This window comes from Corella eumyota, chromosome 5 (genome assembly GCF_963082875.1).
Source record: "Corella eumyota chromosome 5, kaCorEumy4.1, whole genome shotgun sequence".
Taxonomy (NCBI): Eukaryota; Metazoa; Chordata; class Ascidiacea; order Phlebobranchia; family Corellidae; genus Corella; species Corella eumyota.
The window spans coordinates 4141966-4161034 of NC_137494.1; the positions used below are offsets into that span (position 1 = coordinate 4141966).

The following is a 19069-nucleotide window of genomic DNA, read 5'->3' on the forward strand; positions in this document are numbered from 1 at the left end:
TGCCTTTTCGTATACTTCTATTTGTAAATTATTTATATGGTAAAGAAAACACAAAACTACCTGGAATAATGTTTATTGTATAATTACTTGAAAAAAGTATAAAGAAATTTAAGTATTAATTTAAAACTAGTTGGAAAAAATTTTGGGGATTTAAGATGATTACCCAAAATCACAGTGACACAAAAATTAACGACATTTAACAAAATAAATCTTATTTATTAATTTTTTAAAGTCACGCAAATACAGGGCGCAATAGTCCAATGCGTATTTCATACGATGCTGTTTTAAGTAAAAACGGTAAATTGGTTTGAATATTTTGCCAAAAATGACACTTGTGAATTTAAAATGCCTTTTTAATGTTGTTTAGCGTGATTGTGGTTGTTGTTAGATACCCCGTTGCTTGACCCGTTAGCTTTTCCATTGGTTTTCCCGTTTGTGTGAACATTGTTGTCATATTCTCTCGGATCTTCAACTTCTCTTACTTTTCCTGTTGCCAACTTGAAAGCTGTATCAACCATTAACTAATAAAGAAATGTATTTGTTTAATAAGGTTAAAAAATTAAGCTTTGTTAGTTAAGTACTCGTGTAGCCTAAGTACTAATAAAATATTTTTTATTAGAAAAAAAAAACAATATTGAAGAAAAATAGTAATAAGCCCAATTCAATTTAAAAAATTTAAAACAGGATATAATTATGTCAAGTTGCTAATCACCAAAATATATTTTGCAAAGTTACAAAATTGAAAAAAAATAGCTCAGCACAATATTAGTTTTGCTGATAACAATTACTTGGAATTTAAATTAGGCTTACATTCTATACTCCCAATAGATTTTAATAACGCAGCGTATAATTTAAGAAAACAAACTAAAATTCCACCTACTTTAAACCAATAAAGATGCATTCCCACGAGCACAAGAAGTAACACAATCCCGTTCGCATAAGTAAAAACTAATTCGTTATTTATATATGGACTAATGAAAGTTATGGCATAAATTGCTTTTAAGGGAAACCAGTAGAGTCGGAACAGAAACCTAAAAAGAGAAAGTTAATCTTAATTTAATTAAAAAAATTAAATATAACTTAGGAATAATTTTTATTTCAAGTATACAATTTCAGAACTTTCTGGCAAAAATCTTAAAACAATTCTTTAAAAAAAAATCTTATTTTACAACTCTCCAATTGCTTTGGTTCAAATTGATTTAACTAGCTGGAAATGTTAAGCTTGGGCAATCCGGGAATGTTAACTAAATAATTTATTTTAATCCAGACGGATTATTAACTCCCCAAAGACAACTATTTTATTTATGTATACAGGTTTAAAAGAAGGCCAGTTACAAAATTATTATCTTTAAAATAAAAATTGCCAGTTGCATTTTTATATTTTTATCGCAACTTTTAAAAAAAACCTCAAAAACAAATGTTTACTAAAAAAATTTAGTTCTTACCAAGATGACGTAAACAAAACGAATCCAATCGTCGTCAGCTTCCCACAAATTTTCCCGAATTTCCCTCCCTTAGTTTTGTAATAAAGGGTGAGCTTAGAAGCAGCGAGAATCGTATCACTATAATCATGACAGAAGAGAACCAGCAGACCATGGCGAGTGAAACTAAAGAAGAAGATGGGAATTATCTGATGACTTCATTTAAATTATGGCGCTCGTTGTTTTAGAAATGTGGAAATGTTTAACATAAAAAAATAAAGACTATTATTATTTTAAATTGACGCTTCACTAAAGCCAAGTGACTTTTAAAATTGCATTCTAAAATGTTCAGCAGAATATAAAAAATTTAAATATAAAATACATGAGAGTGTAAATTTTAAATACACTAGGCATATTTAAATCTAAAACTTTGATTAATTTTCTCACGACATAAGCATATTCTGTTGAGTGTATTTTAAAACTTCACTATAATTGTGTTAAAAATTAATAAATTTGCGTAGGCCTTAACAGTATCGTTTTAAAATCCACTCGAACTATTGTTTTAACTATAAGAGAAGCCCACTCATATCCTGTTGCTTACCTAAACATATACGAGCTGCCAAGCAATATAATGGAGGCAAAATGATGAATGACAATAAGCAGCGAATCCTTCCGCCACACATCCCAAAACATTGAGGCATACACTGCGTGACAATAGAAGCTGATTTGCATAAGATATGCCATATAGATATCGGTTGGAACATCTGATAACACTTTCCATTCTAAAAAAATTGTAAAACATATTACTGTTTTGACCCGCCAGCAAGAAATTAACTTACTGTTAGGGTAATTTTAATCAAAAGACACCTGAAAAAGTAACATAAAGTCAATATTTAAATATAAAAAAAATTCTATAAATAGAATTGAACTAAAAAAAATCCAAAAAGGACATATTTTTGTTTATTTTGACGTTTAAACGGTTCAGATGAATACATAGCAAGAAAATCAGTTGCCCTGGCAAAACACGACATTTGGTAATACAAAAGCAGTAGCAACTAACTGTGCGGAAGTAATTGAAAATCATTCAATTTAAAATATCCACGTTTAAAATTACCTTAGCGTATCCTATACTATAACACATTACCGAATTAGTAATTACGCAATCAACTGTTATCTTTAAGGTCTAGTTTTTTTAATCAATTATTTACTAACCTCTTGCTTGCTTGGCCGGGTTGGAAAATAGATCGTATTTGTACAAGACTAAATACGCAGTGTAAGACCAATTCGTGACCGAAAAAAGTAAGCGCCAAAAGTATTCTGGCACCTTTTTCTCCATTTTGGGTTCGAGTTTTGAAAACTTTGCGATGGGCTGTAAAAAAAACAGTAAATTATTTTACATTGGTAATAAACTGTATACAGTTCGTTGACACTTAGAAGTGCACTTAGCCAAAGGTAACCCCCAGCACACGTGTTTTACCAGCTCTTATGTGTTTTGCACACTAAATTATATCGTAGCCAATAACCATGTACAGTTTCAGAGAATATGAAATAAAAAACATTTACAAGAATATTCTTACCACAAAAATAAAGTAGCACAACCCAATTCGCAATAGTGTCCACAAGATGGCGCAAACGGCCACGGCGATGACGTCATTTAGCGTGCAAGATCCATACTTCTGCACTGCGGCCCACCATCCGTAAGGTGTGACGTCATAAAAGTTAAATTTGTCCCAGGATTGACTTAAACTGCCACCAACCGCTTTAAAAAATTCCAAATAGGTCGGAGTCACCGAATTTATTAATCCATTTGCTACCATAACGCGTTACCTATATACAGAACAAAACACAACAGTTAAACTAACTTGACATACTATAAATTTACCTACTTATTCTAACGGTTTTTTATTGACATTGTACGTTTATACACTCTCTTTGTTCAATAAAAACTAAACTCTGCTTGATTTTCGATTGTAAAAACAAACAAAGTCTTTTTATCCAAATTGTAACCTGGCTTCACTTCTGCCTATGTGTAAACTGTATTTTCTATTGGGCTAGCGTAAATAAGTTAAAAACTAAGGCGAATACAAAACGCACAGACAGATTTCCCTACAGGTTCCACTTTAAACCAATTTAGGATTCTTGCTTTTAAAGTAGCGGTAAGTAAGAGCACTTTAAAATCCTAATTAACCTTCTTTAATATTTAGTATTCAAACTGCTTTTAACATTTACCAAAAACAACGCCAAGTTTAAAAACATTTTAGCTATTCCCTTTTACATATTAGTCACAAATTATTACCAGTCAACAAATAATAAATCATATTTCGATGAATACTTGCTTGGTAGATCTAACGAATTCTTAAATCACTTAAGCAGCTGGTACTAGGCGCATACGTTTAAAAGGCGGTTGTTTGACTGAATAATTTATATTCGCATTGAATAAGATGCGAGTTAAATAGCACGTGGCGTGGAAGCGTTCTAAAGTCCAATACACAACGTTTTCACATGAACCTTTTGGTAACTTGGTATTAAATTACACAGCTACACAGCGACTTAAACTTGCCAAAAACGATTATATTTATACCAATTTCGAAAAAAATAAATTCCTGAAAAAATGACACACTTTATATACACTAGGGTTGTTTTTCTGCGTAAATTATGGCGTTAAAACGGGTTAAAAAGTCCCTAAATACCGGCGTAAATAGGGTGTAACAAAATCCCGCTTTTGTCACGAGGCAACGTTGCCATTGATGTGATTTAAACCAATGGATCGAATTTAATACAATAGCTACCAAGGCGTTCGGTTTGCCCATTTTATTTTGTTTAAATTGATCGATATACCACATTTAAATTAGGCGATATTCGTTTTTTTCTAAAATAATTTATAAAAAGTACTGTTTTTTATTAAAATTAAAAAGGCGCGCGTGAAAATTAAAACTTAAAATCGACCTATAAAATAAGCATTAACCTAATAATCACTTGAGTAAACGATATAAAATAGTAACAACTTTTACAAATTGAGTCGCTTCTTTCAAGTTTAATAGGGTATTAACTTATAATTATAGCCTGATAAAAGACTAAATAAACACAACTTTCGACCAACTAGACTTTCAAATTAAATTCCGAGTACCGTTGCTTTATTACTTGATTATAAATTTTATATTTCAAAAAAGTTTAACATTTATTAAATATACAAAATTTAGGTATACTCAAACAAGCTATATCGCTATTAATTTTTGTAGCTAATAAATGTTATCAATTTTCTATAAGAAGGCTGACTAAGCATCTTATTCACTAGACTTTATTGTGAAGAAATTTTAACTGTACTACTACAAATGCGCCTTACATTTTTCGCTGACAATTTTTTTTAAGTTATGAAGTGGTGCTATTGTGGTACGAGGCAAAAGAGTTAAAGAGAAAAAGGCAATTTAACAAATTACGTCATCATATCGTTCATTCACAAGACCCCCTGTCGTAGTTTTATTAAATATCAAATCTTTATAACTTTATTTATTAACTTTATTGAAAAAATTTGTATAATTTGCATATGCGAATATTGTTGTTGTTTTGGTACAGATAAAGCACAATGACGATATAACTGCTAAACAATCGCTATTGTTTCCTAACAATTATACGAAACACCCCTCTATGAAAAAAAAAACAGATTTTTTTAAAAAATTCAAAAAGTTGCTGAAATAAAGATTTAAGGAAATGGGATCGACGCCTTCAAAAGCAGGTCAGTGAAAAATTATTAAATAACTTCTAGAACCACGTGATTAAAGAAAATAGCCTTTAAAAACTATATTCAAAAAGTATTGAATTTACTACATTACTTGCAGTAAAAACAACAAGCTGCCCTTAAAAAAACGATAAGTCGTTCAAAATTTTTAAAATTAAAGGCTTTGATTTTCATAGCAACTTCTCACTCGAATACATCTTCGGCTCTAAGTGACGTAGGTGATGTTGAAGCGACGGATGCTCTCTCGGATGAGATCGTTCGTCTCTTTACCCTCCAGCAGACAGAGGAAGACGAGGAAGAGGTTGAAAAGAAGGAGCCAGACCAGGAGCAATGTTCGAGAAGGTTGTCAGACATTGCAGAAAGATTATTTTTGGTAGGTTAGCCATATTTTCGCTAATAAAGTTTTCCAAATAAATATATATCAAGTTTTAAATCCCATTCTAAGTTTTTTTTTCTACATTTTATTTTACAAAACATTTATATTTATTTTAATTAATCGTTTAAGGAACAACTTAAACTTAGCACTAAACCAGCAGTAGAAATGGGCAACGAGAAACCGATAGAAGTAGAATCGGAAGCTCGAAGAAGATTCCACAAACACAGGGCAACTAGAAGGCAATCCAGGGCTGTACCTTATTTAGTTACTGATAAACCAACAACAAATGGAACTGGGTAAAATTAGACTTCTAATTGGGTAGCCCCTTAGACTTCTAATTGGGTAGCCCTTAAATATTTTTGCAAAATAGTTTTTTGTTTTTACCTTTTTTTAACTTTACCCTTTTTTACGCCAACTTTTAAACAATTTTAATTAAAAAAACATATATTTATTTTAAGAGAATATTCTCGATCAATCTCTTTATAAATTACCTAGCTTTGCAATAGAGAAAGTCGAAATACAACCTGAAAGCACAGAGCCTAAAGCTATTCTTTCCCACACTCGTGCACCATCTAGCGAGGAGCTTAAAACGCAAGAAAAGATCACAAGTGCAGTTAAATTTGAACCTCCTGGTGTCACATCAAAAGAAGGGTTTTTAACTTCAAAAGATAGTGCGATCAACTTTCAGCGTGTTATTATTTCTGGAGAAGACAGCGATTTTCTTCAGGAGGTGTGACATGAAATATTATTTATTGATAAATAGATTTGGAACAGATATTGATAAATAGATTTGAAACAGATAAAAATCTGGTTTAGGATTAAACTAACTTTGAATAATTCATTTGAGACTCAAAAAAAGGACCCAAAATTTAGAATTTATAAAAATTTTATATTTGTAACACGTTGGTAATATATCCAAGAAGCTTGTTAAAGTTACCAAAAAATTTAATAAATTAAATTGAATGATGAATACAACTATGTATATTGGTACAGGAAATTCGCGATGTGGCTAGAAGTTTAATTCATGCTCTACGTACAAGACAATATTATATGAAACATTCACGACAAAATTTTAATACCACAGCTGACGAGGCTCTGTTCAAGGCAACAGGAAAAAAAAGCAAATTAGTTTACCCAGGCATGTAAAAAGATATTTCTAAACCATGGGCCCAATCCTAAAGTTTTTGACACATAAACCTTAACATTGCTCTTAGATTTCATTGATCCGATGGTGAAACCAATTTTGTTTCATGACGAGAAAACTTGGTCAACAGAAATGCGACAAGGGTTGGTAACAGTTGTTGATAAAGATTCAGACTCTGATGTCTTTCTTCCCTTTATTAACCGTGATCGGTTCATCGCAAATCGAAATTTACTTTATGCACTAGTAGCCGATGGCCCACTGTAAGAATATACCTATGTAAAGTTTTAAATTTCTTTCTATTTTTATTTAATATTTAAAACAATAAATAAGATTACTTAAAAGAAATAAACGTTAAGACAAGAAAGCATAGGATTTTGCTTTATCACTTCATTATAGCCAAAGGCCCAAAAGTGATTGCTTTAATCAGTTTTAAAAAAATATTTATTAACAGAAAAACGTTTTGCTACCGACGACTTTCCTACCTTAGAAAGAAGTTTGGTTTACATTGTTTGTTAAACGAACAAGCCGAGTCTGAAGCGATGAAAAATCCTGAGAAAGAAAATAAGCGAGATTTCTACAACGTCAGAAAAGTAACAAGAACGTCATTTAACACCCACGTCCTAATTTTGCTGTAAAAAACTACCTAAAATATAATAAGCACACCTACTTTAACAGATGATAAATAACCAAACTTGTAAAACTTAAAGGTCGATACTCATATTCATGCTGCAGCGTGCATGAGCCAAAAACACTTACTAGGATTTATACTAAACAAAGCAAAGAAGGAACCAGACAGAACCGTTTTATTAAAAGGGGGGAAAGGAATGACTTTAAATGAGGTATTTACATTGCATTTTCTTTACTAAAATAGTGACCTTACACTGTAAATTTAATTAAAAATTAATTATTTAAAATTGACAGGTGTTTAAAAGTTTGGAACTGGATCCTTCATATCTTAATGTGGACTCGCTTGATGTACATGCAGTACGTTAGTAGTTGTAATATCTTTTTTCTTAAACACTCTTTTATTATGTCGAGTTGATTTTTATCAAAAATATTTGTTTGTAGGATCGTCAAACGTTTCATAGATTTGATCGCTTCAACAACTTGTACAGTCCAATGGGAGCATCAGAACTTCGAGAAATATTTCTTAAAACAAGCAACGATATTGGTGGAGAATACTTTGCTGAAATTATTAAAGTTAGTTTAAAAAACTTTACGTTTTTAAAGGATCATAACGGCAATTACAAAATTGAAAAAAAATAACAGTAGGCCTATACAAAAAGTACTTAAATTAGCTAAACAACATAATTTTATCTTCAAGAATAAGTCAAATGTAAACTGTTTTTTTGTAAAACAATTTTTTCTTATTTTGTTATAATATTAGCAAGTTGAAAATTCGTTGGTCGAACAGAAATATCATTTGCTTGAACTTCGACTTTCGATATATGGTAAAAGTGTGGACGAATGGTTGGAGTTGGCCAAGTGGTTTAATAATCACAAGCTAGGAAGCACGCATATAAGATGGATGATACAAGTACCAAGGCTTTAGTGAGTAAAAAAAAAAAAACATACGTCTTATAAGTATAGTTACAAATTTAAATGATGCCCAGGTTTACTTCTTTTGCTAAAAAGAACAGTTGTTTTTAAATTTTTTAGTGACATGTACAAGTGCAAAGGAGTCGTCAGCTCGTTTGAAGAAATCTTAGAAAACGTTTTTCGACCAGTTTTCGAAGCTACAATCAAGCCTCAAAAACACAAAGAAATCAATTTATTTTTACGGTATCTCACCTGATTTTTAAACGAAATAATAAACTGTATACCATAAGGCATAAGCTATAGCGTTTACTATACTTTTTTGCAGTCACGTGGTTGGATTCGACAGCGTCGACGACGAATCAAAACAAGAAGCTGGTTTCATGAAAAAGACTTCCCCAACACCAGACGAATGGTTTCGCGAGACAAACCCCTCATATACTTACTATCTCTACTATATGTATGCTAATATTGCTCGGCTTAACCACTTAAGGCAGTAAGTTACAAGTTAACTTTAATCTGTTAGGAGTCGAGTAACGATTAAATCACAGTTCTAAAACTTTGATCTGTTTTGTAACGATAAAATTTCCTATTCTGAAATCGTAAAGATACTGCTAGGCGAATTCAGAAAAAGACTTACTCTGTTGCGTTATTACAGATTACAACTTAGGTCATTACAGTTTTTAGTAACACTAACTCTGTAAATTTAGTTCGCGAGGTATGAATACATTTACATTAAGACCACATTGCGGAGAAGCAGGTCACCACGATCATCTCTTAACAGCATTTATGCTGGCTGAAAATATTTCGCATGGACTTGTACTTAAAAAGGTTGAACTGTTTGTATATTTTCTGTATGACAATTTATAGCCCTTACTTCAAAACTGTAAGCTTGGTTTTACTTTAACTGGCAATCACATATATTTTGTTATGTAGTTTAATTTACTTACAAAAAATATATTTTACAGGTGCCAGTTTTACAATATCTTTACTACCTTAGCCAAATGGGAATTTGTATGTCCCCTCTTAGTAACAATCACTTATTCTTGGAGTACAACAAAAGTCCATTTCCTGATTATTTTGCGTTGGGTTTACGGGTTTGCCTTTCCACCGACGACCCTCTACAATTTCACTTAACAATGGAACCGCTTATGGAGGAATATGCTGTAGCCGCTCAAGTAAAAAAAAAGTTTTACAAAACAAGCCTAAACTTATTTTTTATCGCCAAAAAGTCACTGGTACAGGCTACTCGATTGTTTAAAATGGTAATTTTACTGATTAGGTTTGGAAGCTAAGTGTATGTGATATGTGTGAGCTAGCAAGAACCAGTGTTCAACTCAGTGGATTCTCTCACATCGAAAAACAAAAGTGGCTTGGCGATAACTACAGGTAAAAAACAAGCTAAACTGCTTATATTGTTGGCCAATGGCAAATTCTAAAGCAAATACTCTGACTGACTAGACCTACTTTAAAACATTAAAGTTGTCAAATAATCGCTACATTTTTTAACTTTAAAATGATAAAATTACTGATTTCAGAAAATCTGGTTCAGCTGGAAACGACTCGTGCAAAACAAATGTCCCAGAAATTCGAGTTGCATTTCGTGAGGAGACTCTCTTAGAAGAGTTAGATGACCTTTGTGTTGCTTTTAACCAACATTGTGCTGAAAATGTGGTAGTTAAACCTTCGGAACCTTAGCATGGCGACGTGGAAGGCTCTTGACCTAACGTGTCTTCATTGTGTATTGTGACTTTTGTAGTGCCGCGCGAAATTATTATAAAAATGATGTGGCTTGTTGGTCATTGAAACCTGTTTATATGTAAAAAATGTAATTTATTTAAAGCTAGCCCCCTAAGTATACCTAGGGTCACTCTACACTTTATCAGAAGTTGGAATTTAAGTTACTTCAGGAAGTGGAATCAAAATACTTTCATACTATAGCCAAGCAAAGTGACCACAAACAAGTTTATCAACCCAAAATAGGATGATGCTGTATTTAAAACGCGTTAAACAATATCATTTCACTACATACCAACAGCAACAATAAGAAAAAAGAATTAGCAATTTCCAAAATTATCCACCACGGCGATAAAGTTCATTTTTCTATAAGAAAAACAAGTTTATTATGTAGCAAAGCTACAATGGTACGACATACACAATGTATGTTAACTTTAAGAAATCAGTTTTACAATGCTTAAAATATTTTTTTTGGTAGCGACATGCTTAAATAAAACCATTTATTTTTCCCCTGTTTAAATTTTTATAACATTTTTAAACAATTTCAATACAAAAATTGAAAAACCGATTTAGAGAACAGCTTTTATACATAACAAACATCACCAGCTTAGCAAATAAATTGAGACAACAAAAAGTTCAAGTTTACATTCCTTTTATGGAATGCAGTTTTATAAATAAAAATTCTAGTTATATTTTATTAGGCTTTTAGTTTTTCTTTAAAAAAATAGAACTTTTAAAACAGCACACCTATTCATGCCACGAGTTGGTTAGAAATAGATTAGTTTAAAAAGTAACCCTAACACCAATATTTAGTCAACTATAATCTCTAATATTTATATAAAAGTAAAACTGGTATGCTAACTTTTACAAAGCAGTGATGGTTTCTTTAAAGCAGTGCTAGTATTAAAAAAGTCTTGTTTTAATTGGCTTTCATACAAAAAACTTTCGATTTTAAATCAAACATAAAGGCACGTGGCCAGAGAACAAAGTTCATTTCAAACAGCTTAAAACAGTTTGGAACTAGAGATAAAAGAAGTTATTGACCACGAGTGTCGATTGAAAGTTGTCAACAAAATTAACTCGGTACAATCTCGAAATAAAAGCCGCCGCTCTCTATTCCAACCTAGCGGCCAATTCATCTTCCTCGTTAGCCAGTTGTTCCAGTGCTTGCTCTTCTTGCAGAACCAGTTTTTCTTCCACTTGTTTTTCGATGTCTTCCAGTCCTTTTTCAGCAATAATTTGCTCCCGGGGTCGTGCCCCACCAAAAATAGCAGAGTTGGGGTTTGCAAGGGAGTTAACCGGGGCCCCCACTGTGCGCTTTTTAAGTTGAAGCCGGGGTCGATTACTTGCATCTTCTGTATTTTAAATAATATTAGTATTTATGAACAATGATTTATATTAGTAACACAAGATAAATACCTGGTGATGCCTCTTTAAATTCTGGTTCCCTTTGTTGGTTTTGGTTATGGTACCTGTCACGGTTTCCACCATAACCCCCTCTTTGTTCCTGGTAACCACCTCGATCCTGGTACCCCCTGTCATGGTAACCACCTTGTCTGTCATACCCTCCTTGATGTCTATCATACCCACCCCTACCTCTTCCTCTATGATTGTTGTAACCACCTCTACCGCCACCTTGTTGGTGATCAAAATCATGGTTGCGGTTGCCTAAAAAATTAATTTTAAAGTAAAAAAAATAGCAAAAAAATGGGTTTCACAAAAATTGTTACATTTTCACCAAAAAAAATTAAAAGTATATATATTTATGAATTTAACATTAATATGTCCATTACGGCAATTTAAAGCAAACAATTTTCCGCTTTAATGATCACCAGTAAAAGTTAAAGTAATTTTACACACATATGACTCATCAGCTTATCATAAGAACACACAAAAGTGTGTCAACTTTCACTTGAACAAAAATAACACACAGTTGTTTGTGCATATTATTTTCATTGCATTAAAAAGTTGAAGAGCCAATTCAAGGAAGTGTGTTAGATCCATAAGGGTAAGTTATTAAAATGTAAAAATAAAAATTAAAAAATTTCGTAAAATAGGATTTACCATAGTTTCCACCTCCTCTGTCTCCCTTAAATCCACCCCTCCCCCCTCTGCCGCCCCCTCTTCCTCGATTTGAGGCAACATTAACACGGAGGTATCGGTCTTCAAAATGCTTCAAAAATATTGCAAAAAAAAAAGATTTTTTAATGTGTAAACTACTTGCACTTTAAAATAAATGTTTGGTTTACTTTAAAAAATACTTACAGCATTATTGTAATCGAGTGCTGTTTTAAGTGAATTTAAATCTTCAAACTCAACATAACAAAATCCTTTGAACTTATCCGTTTCCTTGTCTCTCACCAAGCGAGTGTTTTTAATCTGAACATTAATAGAAAACATAACATTTTAAAACTAAACGTTTACAGTAATTTTTATTACATTTACAATTATACAGATTTAAAGTAGTTATCAAATACAATTTTATCACAGAAGCAATAACAAAGCCTACCGAACAGTCCTGAAAAATGAGATCGATATCACCTTGAACTGTTGCAGGTGGTAAATTACCCACAAAACAAGTGTAAGGTTCTTGTGTTGGGAGCTCTACTGGAGGTCGGCCACCCCCTCTACCTCCATGTTTGTAACCATCAAATCTTCTAATAAATAAAATATGATTATTAGAATTTGTTTTTTAAGATGGCTTACCCCCCTAAACAGACAATACTGAAGTACAGGATGATAGTCTAGGACCATAAGTAAACCTTAACAACAATACGTGAAATGCAGGACAGGACAGCATTTTTGTACATTTATACGGGATGAATGATGTATTTATGCATTTTGGTACCTATATGTGGGCTAAATGCTGTATTTTTGGATTAACTGTAAAGGCCAATCGATGATAAGAAATCGACTAAGGTAAAATTAGGAAACGGTATAAAAATCCTGTCCTTATCTGCATTTAGCAATTTTTTGTTAACGTTTACATACGTCCTCAGTATTTCCCGCACCGCGCAACTTTCCACGTCCCGTTTTTTTAGTACTACCACCCTAAACTTCATAAAAATTGCTTAATATTAAAAAAAATAAAGTAACTATTTATATATTTTAAAAAAAATTTTTTTATAACTTGTAAGCGATTTAGCAAAATATTGCAAATTGTTTATAAAATATATTGTCACATCTCGAAAATTTAAAATGTCAACCAATTTTTTGAATATTAAAAATAAAAAAACGATAGCTAAACGATGCAATTTGCAAGATATAATAGTTTTATATAATATCAAATAAAAAATAATTACCCTAACAAAAAGATAATAAACTATTTACTAAGTATTTTTAAATCTGTCAATAATTAAAAATTTTTAAAAAAACTTACGTCTGTACGTTAATAATTACAATCCGCCAATTTAAAAGTAGAATTAAATAACTTACCCTCCTTGACTGTAATTTCCACGGTCATTATATGCCATAATTTTCTTAAAATTATCCCTAGAACTGTAACAAGAAAATAGATTTTGATAAATATTAAACAAATAATTTGCAAAATAAGTCACGTTTTCACACGTTTTGTCAAAACTTCATTCACCACACTTCAGCGATTTTGTGGACAAACTAAAATATTAAAAATAGTGTTTCCCTTTTATTTATTTAAATTGAATAAAAAAACAAACTAATGTACCTATTTTAACTTACATATGGTTTAAATTTATGTATCAAAATTGAAAATTTTAAACCATATTAATATTGTCAGTATTCTTTTTCTTTTTCTTATAATTCAGCTAATCCCTCCCTAACCTCTTACCTACCCTGCCCCTTAACCTACCCCAACTAATGTACCTATTTTAACTTATATATGGTTTAAATTTATGTATCAAAATTGAAGATTTTAAACCATATTAATATTGTCAGTATTCTTTTTCTTTTTCTTATAATTCAGATAATCCCTCCGTAACCTTTTACCTACCCTGCCCCTTAAACTACCTCACCGCCCCATACTACTAATCTACCCTGACCACCTGACTCCCATACCCCGCAACCTTCCGTACTCCCATACCCCCAACCTACGCTACCTCCATACCCCCAACCTACGCTACCCCCATACCCCTAACCTTACCAACCCAACCCCTCATCTCCTTGACCCTGATTCCTCCATCCCGTAAGTAAAAAGAGACATCCATCCACAGATGGAGCTCTTTCCACTTGTCCAGCAAAAACAGGTTTCACCTAAAAAAACAAAATGAAAAAATGCATTTGTTAGATGGGGCTGTTCATGAAAACAGGAAAGTTAAAAGATACAAATGATTAGAACGAGCCCGCACATATGATCTCAATGTCTGCAAGTGCCATAAAATGTGATACTCATAGAAAATATAATTCTGTTTGTGGTGCTTAATTAAAATTTATTCTCCAAAATAAGTACGCACCACAAATAGTAAGATATTTATTTATAAGATGTAATAGCAAATGTGCAATTATCTATGGGGTCCCCCCTACAATTGAAATATAAGTCTTATGACGTTAGTCTAATGCCTTATAACATTGGAATGATATAATAAAAAGGCGGTAATGCTTTCGAAATACCACATAATAGTATATGTTCTGGAATATAACGTTTCTTTATTAAAAAATAAATATTTCAAATAGTTTTTTTTAATTTAATTAAAGTTAGGTGTAATATCAAAAAAGTAAAAACATGTTTAAATTTTTTGTATTTTACAATATTTTTTTTATTAATACATAAGAATAAAATTTCAAATTTATTAAATGTTATGGCGAACCCAAAAATAGAGAACTACCAATGACTAACACTTTTTTATTGTTACAACTGCCAAACCCGACCTCTTATCTACCTTGCCCTCCCTAACCTCTTACCTACTCTGCCCTCCCTAACCTCTTACCTACCCTGCCCCTTAACCTACCCCACTGCCCCATACTCCTAATCTACCCTGACCCCCATAACCCCTAACCATCCCTACTCCCATACCCTTAACTCACGCTACCACCATACCCGTAACCTTACCAACCGAACCCCTCATCTCCTTGACCCTGATTCCTCCATCCCGTAAGTAAAATGAGACATCCATCCACAGATGGAGCTCTTTCCACTTGTCCAGCAAAAACAGGTTTCACCTAAAAAAAACAAAATGAAAAATTCCATTTGTTAGATGGGGCTGTTAATGAAAACAGGAAAGTTAAAAGATACAAATGATTAGAACGAGCCCGCACATATAATCTCAATGTCTGCAAGTGCCATAAAATGTTATACGCATAAAAAAAAAATTTTGTTTGTGGTGACTAATTTAAATTTATTCTACAAAATTATTACGCACCACAAATAGTAAGATATTTATTTATAAGATGTAAGAGCAAATGTGCGATTATCTATGGGGTCCCCCCTACAATTAAAACATATGTCTTATGACATTAGTCTTATGCCTTATAACATCGAAACGGTATGGTAAAGAGGCGGTTCTGCTATCGAAATACCACATAACAGTATATGTTCTGAAATAGCCTTAATGTAACATTTATAAACTTAGGTTTATGTATTTAAAGTGATCAAACGATTTGAACTTCATTTTTATTTTGTCAATCATTTTTTGATGTAAAAGCTGTTCAGCGATGACTTAAAAAATTAATTTATTAATTAGCATAAATTTTTTACTATCTTTTTTATATTTAATTATTGTGCAAGTCGCGAAAAAATGGTAAACAGTTTTATTAGAGGATGACTTTTTAGTACTTGAAACCGTATAAAGCTTGCCTTAGTAGGTGGTGGTTCTAGTTATTATTAGTCAATTCGTTATCGCAATAGACCTACATTTTTTTAATACAGTAAAATCAACACCTTAAACAAAAATTGGATGACTCGAAAAGATCACAATCATATTAACAAACTAATAAAAATAGTGTTTTAAATATTAAATATAGACTGCAGTTTATAAAAAAGAGTGGCTCTAACGATGACATAAGCAGATTACGATAAACTGCAAATAAAAGACCAAATAATGAAACTCAGGTTAACCTTACATAAAGCTTTTTTTATATAAATTGTATTAGGGTTTAGTTAAACCCCATTAAAAACAATTGCAATGTTAGATGAATCATATTTATTTTGATATAAAACAATGTCATGCCCAATGGCACCTAATTAACAGATATTGCAACATTAACAATTAGCACAATATTAAAACAACACAATAGCAAATTGAAGAAATTTAAAAATAAAAACATTTGTAAAAAAAATTTGAAAATTAAATAGAAAATTTTGTTTTGTATTATTAAAAATGTTGTTTTGACTATATTGTGATGATTCAGCGATTAAATTTACTTCATTACATTTATATATTGCTATTGACGTCATTAGCTTTCGACAGACTGTGATATGATAGAATAACTTCCTTTTAATACTTGACACCGTTATGCATCAAGTTCTATTCAAATTTAATTAGCATCGGGTCAATATTAGTTGAACTTTTACAAAAGTTTTTTTTAAATATGCAAAAAAGGGTATTTAGAATTTTGATAAGAATACCACCATTATTTTTGGCACCAGAAAAACTCTGCGTTAAGGATGACACTTTTCTAAAATCTTTCACGCCTTCTACTGTGATAGAATCCCCAAAAAATGTTTAAAAACTATTTTAAAATATTCTTAAAAATTTATATCGACTTTCAATAACAAATAAGTAAGAAATTTCAGTTGTTATTCTCAACGCTGGAGCGACCTAGCGGCAAATCCTTGGTTGAAGAACATTTTCGAATTTGTGGATTGCACTTCAAACTTTTCTTTATGGAAAAATGCCGGTTGCTCCACCAAGCGATTGACTGTCGGTAGAACTTCTTGCGAAATTGCTTTGTGGCTAGGCAGTAAAACCAAGGCGCAAGTAAAGCGTTTAAAGACACGGACATACGATCTAGTTTGTACAACATGCATACTCTAAAAATGAAAATTAAAGTAATTATTTTGCGCCATTTTGTATTTAAATAAATTTAATAAATTAAAATAAATTGAAACAGGTTAGTTTGTATATTTTTCTACCTTTTATGCCTTTGTTCGAGTATAACTTCGGTAATAGTCAAAAAGGTAAAAACGAGCCCGCACAGTATCGAAAACACAATCACGTGAAGAAATTTCTTGATAAACTTTCTAACCAGACGGCTCTTAGAGTCGCTATTAAAAGCCATCGTGCTGGATAAGCTCATCCGGCGAGCCAAATGTTGTGAATTTTTCCAGTAATTTCGCATGATGTAAACAAATATAATCATAACGAATGTTGCAGGCACAAACATCAGTAAGATTGGAAATACAATGAAGTTGATATTTAACTAGAAATTAAAAAAAATAAAAGCTATTATATAATATGTAAAATGACTGTACATTCTATATAACTTAATATATAACACAAAACACCACTAAACGTTAGTCATTTAAAACTAAATATAGCTTGAATAAAAATACCCCCGCTTTAAGAAACCTAATTTACATCATTGTATAACATGTGTTTGTAATAAAAACTTTGAACACACCTCCCATTGATCTTTATCGCATAAAACTCCCGGCACGATAATAACAGTCAAACACACCACAGCTAATGTGTAAACCCAACCCGAAAGTAGCGTTGCCCACAATCTTGTTCTTGACATTCTGCGGTGGTAATCCATTGAATGGTGGCAATAATAAGCAATGTCTATGCCCAGTGAAGCCAAAGCCACATACGGTAGCATCACGAAGAATATAAACGCAGGTGCCCAGTAGTAACAAATTAAAAGGCATGTTGGAAGAGTTAGATCCGTTTGATTGTAATGCGAGTACAGATCTAAAATGTTGGAAACAAAAATCGCCATGCCGCAGAGCAAGTTACTTATGGCAAGATTAAGAACAAAAAGTTTGTTTTCCGGGTGGTGACGTGGCTGCTGTTGAACCTTCAACTTTATGCAAAAAGAATTTGAAACGATAATACCGCAGGAGAACAGAAGTCCGATAATAAGCTCCCAAAGCTGCCGAGGGCATGGGTTAAGCGGGTCATATTGGAATGGAAATGAAATATTTTGTGAATTTTCGACAGTGCTCGATTCAGGTTCAGGGCTGGCGGTAGGAAACATTGCTGACATGACTTTTGCAAAATTTATTCAATCAAACTATTCTTTAAATAAAGCATTATAAACGATTTCTGTAACAAAGTAATATTAATTTTTTATACAGTTATGGGAATATAAATAATATTTTTACGACGATTTTTCGATGGTCTTTAATTTTTGTTTACAAAATAAATAAACCTTACATTGATGCGCCTCAAAGTTTAGTGTATAAATACCGATTTAAACTTGTTGTACGTATGAGTAATAGCTTAAAATAACGGCAACGCGTAAATACCGAATTAAGGTCACAAATTTTATAAAATTAATTAATTTAATAAGTGAAGGTTACCGTAATTCGACCCTCATCCTATAAAAAAAAACTTCATAAAACATAAAATAAAAAACATTTTTAGCCAATAAGTAAGCGGAAGTTGCAACTAAATTTATATAAATAGCGACACATCCATAAACTAACTTGAACATTCTTTTTAAAGTTTTAAAAAGCCCTTGGTAAAATCAATTAACCTACAAATTCTAAATAAAACTTTCACCTGTAGAACACGCCCGCAATTTATATCAAAACATTGTGGTGTACTGAAAGCTAAACACCAAAACTACTTTATTATATTCTGATATTAAAAAAGTTCTTAGCTTAACTTTATGTTCTATAGAAACGATTTTGTATGGAAATTTCTATAGAAAAACTGCTTACATTTAACACTGCATCGACAATGCTGCAGGCTCATAACATAACATGCCTGCCACCATTTATAATCGATCTAAACAATATATTTCCTGTACGTTACGAAAAGCTGACGTCACCGTAGTGTCGTGTGCTTAACATCATACGACCAACAACAAATCCTTAATCTTCATGCAATCGTAAACAAGTTTAAATTAAGGAAAAAAATAATTGCAAACTAAAAGTGGCGCGTGGTGTGTAGCAAGATCTTACTTCGTTTGAGGTAGTTGTTTCTAATATGTTGCCAAACAACTCATTAATTACAATCAAAATCTAGGCTTATGTTCCGTTT

At 31.9% G+C, this 19069-nt stretch overlaps 4 protein-coding genes across 4 annotated transcripts; 1 reads left to right on the top strand and 3 right to left on the bottom strand.

Annotated features, from left to right (window-relative positions):
• Positions 1 to 65: 65 nt before the first annotated feature.
• On the bottom strand, positions 66 to 3471 carry LOC145752900 (ceramide synthase 1-like). Its single transcript, XM_082569264.1, has 6 exons — positions 2999 to 3471; positions 2634 to 2790; positions 2023 to 2203; positions 1446 to 1607; positions 881 to 1031; positions 66 to 521 (listed from the first exon to the last, which is right to left on the bottom strand). The coding sequence occupies exons 1-6, from the start codon at positions 3236 to 3238 to the stop codon at positions 354 to 356; spliced, it is 1059 nt and encodes a 352-aa protein (XP_082425390.1). The 5' UTR covers positions 3239 to 3471; the 3' UTR covers positions 66 to 353.
• Positions 3472 to 5129: 1658 nt separating this feature from the next.
• Positions 5130 to 9911, top strand: LOC145752731 (AMP deaminase 3-like). The gene is made up of 17 exons (XM_082569059.1): positions 5130 to 5154; positions 5334 to 5530; positions 5663 to 5829; positions 6029 to 6263; positions 6527 to 6671; positions 6748 to 6937; positions 7129 to 7267; positions 7385 to 7516; positions 7599 to 7661; positions 7746 to 7877; positions 8065 to 8228; positions 8337 to 8459; positions 8542 to 8709; positions 8924 to 9044; positions 9182 to 9391; positions 9496 to 9602; positions 9752 to 9911. Exons 1-17 carry the CDS (start codon positions 5130 to 5132, stop codon positions 9909 to 9911), a joined length of 2478 nt encoding a protein of 825 aa, XP_082425185.1.
• Positions 9912 to 10184: 273 nt separating this feature from the next.
• On the bottom strand, positions 10185 to 13503 carry LOC145752397 (eukaryotic translation initiation factor 4H-like). The gene is made up of 6 exons (XM_082568677.1): positions 13386 to 13503; positions 12460 to 12607; positions 12216 to 12329; positions 12015 to 12123; positions 11370 to 11618; positions 10185 to 11305 (listed from the first exon to the last, which is right to left on the bottom strand). The coding sequence occupies exons 1-6, from the start codon at positions 13421 to 13423 to the stop codon at positions 11064 to 11066; spliced, it is 900 nt and encodes a 299-aa protein (XP_082424803.1). The 5' UTR covers positions 13424 to 13503; the 3' UTR covers positions 10185 to 11063.
• Positions 13504 to 16056: 2553 nt separating this feature from the next.
• LOC145752861 (uncharacterized) lies at positions 16057 to 18123 on the bottom strand. Its single transcript, XM_082569218.1, has 3 exons — positions 17484 to 18123; positions 16996 to 17282; positions 16057 to 16893 (listed from the first exon to the last, which is right to left on the bottom strand). Exons 1-3 carry the CDS (start codon positions 18066 to 18068, stop codon positions 16653 to 16655), a joined length of 1113 nt encoding a protein of 370 aa, XP_082425344.1. The 5' UTR covers positions 18069 to 18123; the 3' UTR covers positions 16057 to 16652.
• Positions 18124 to 19069: the final 946 nt, after the last annotated feature.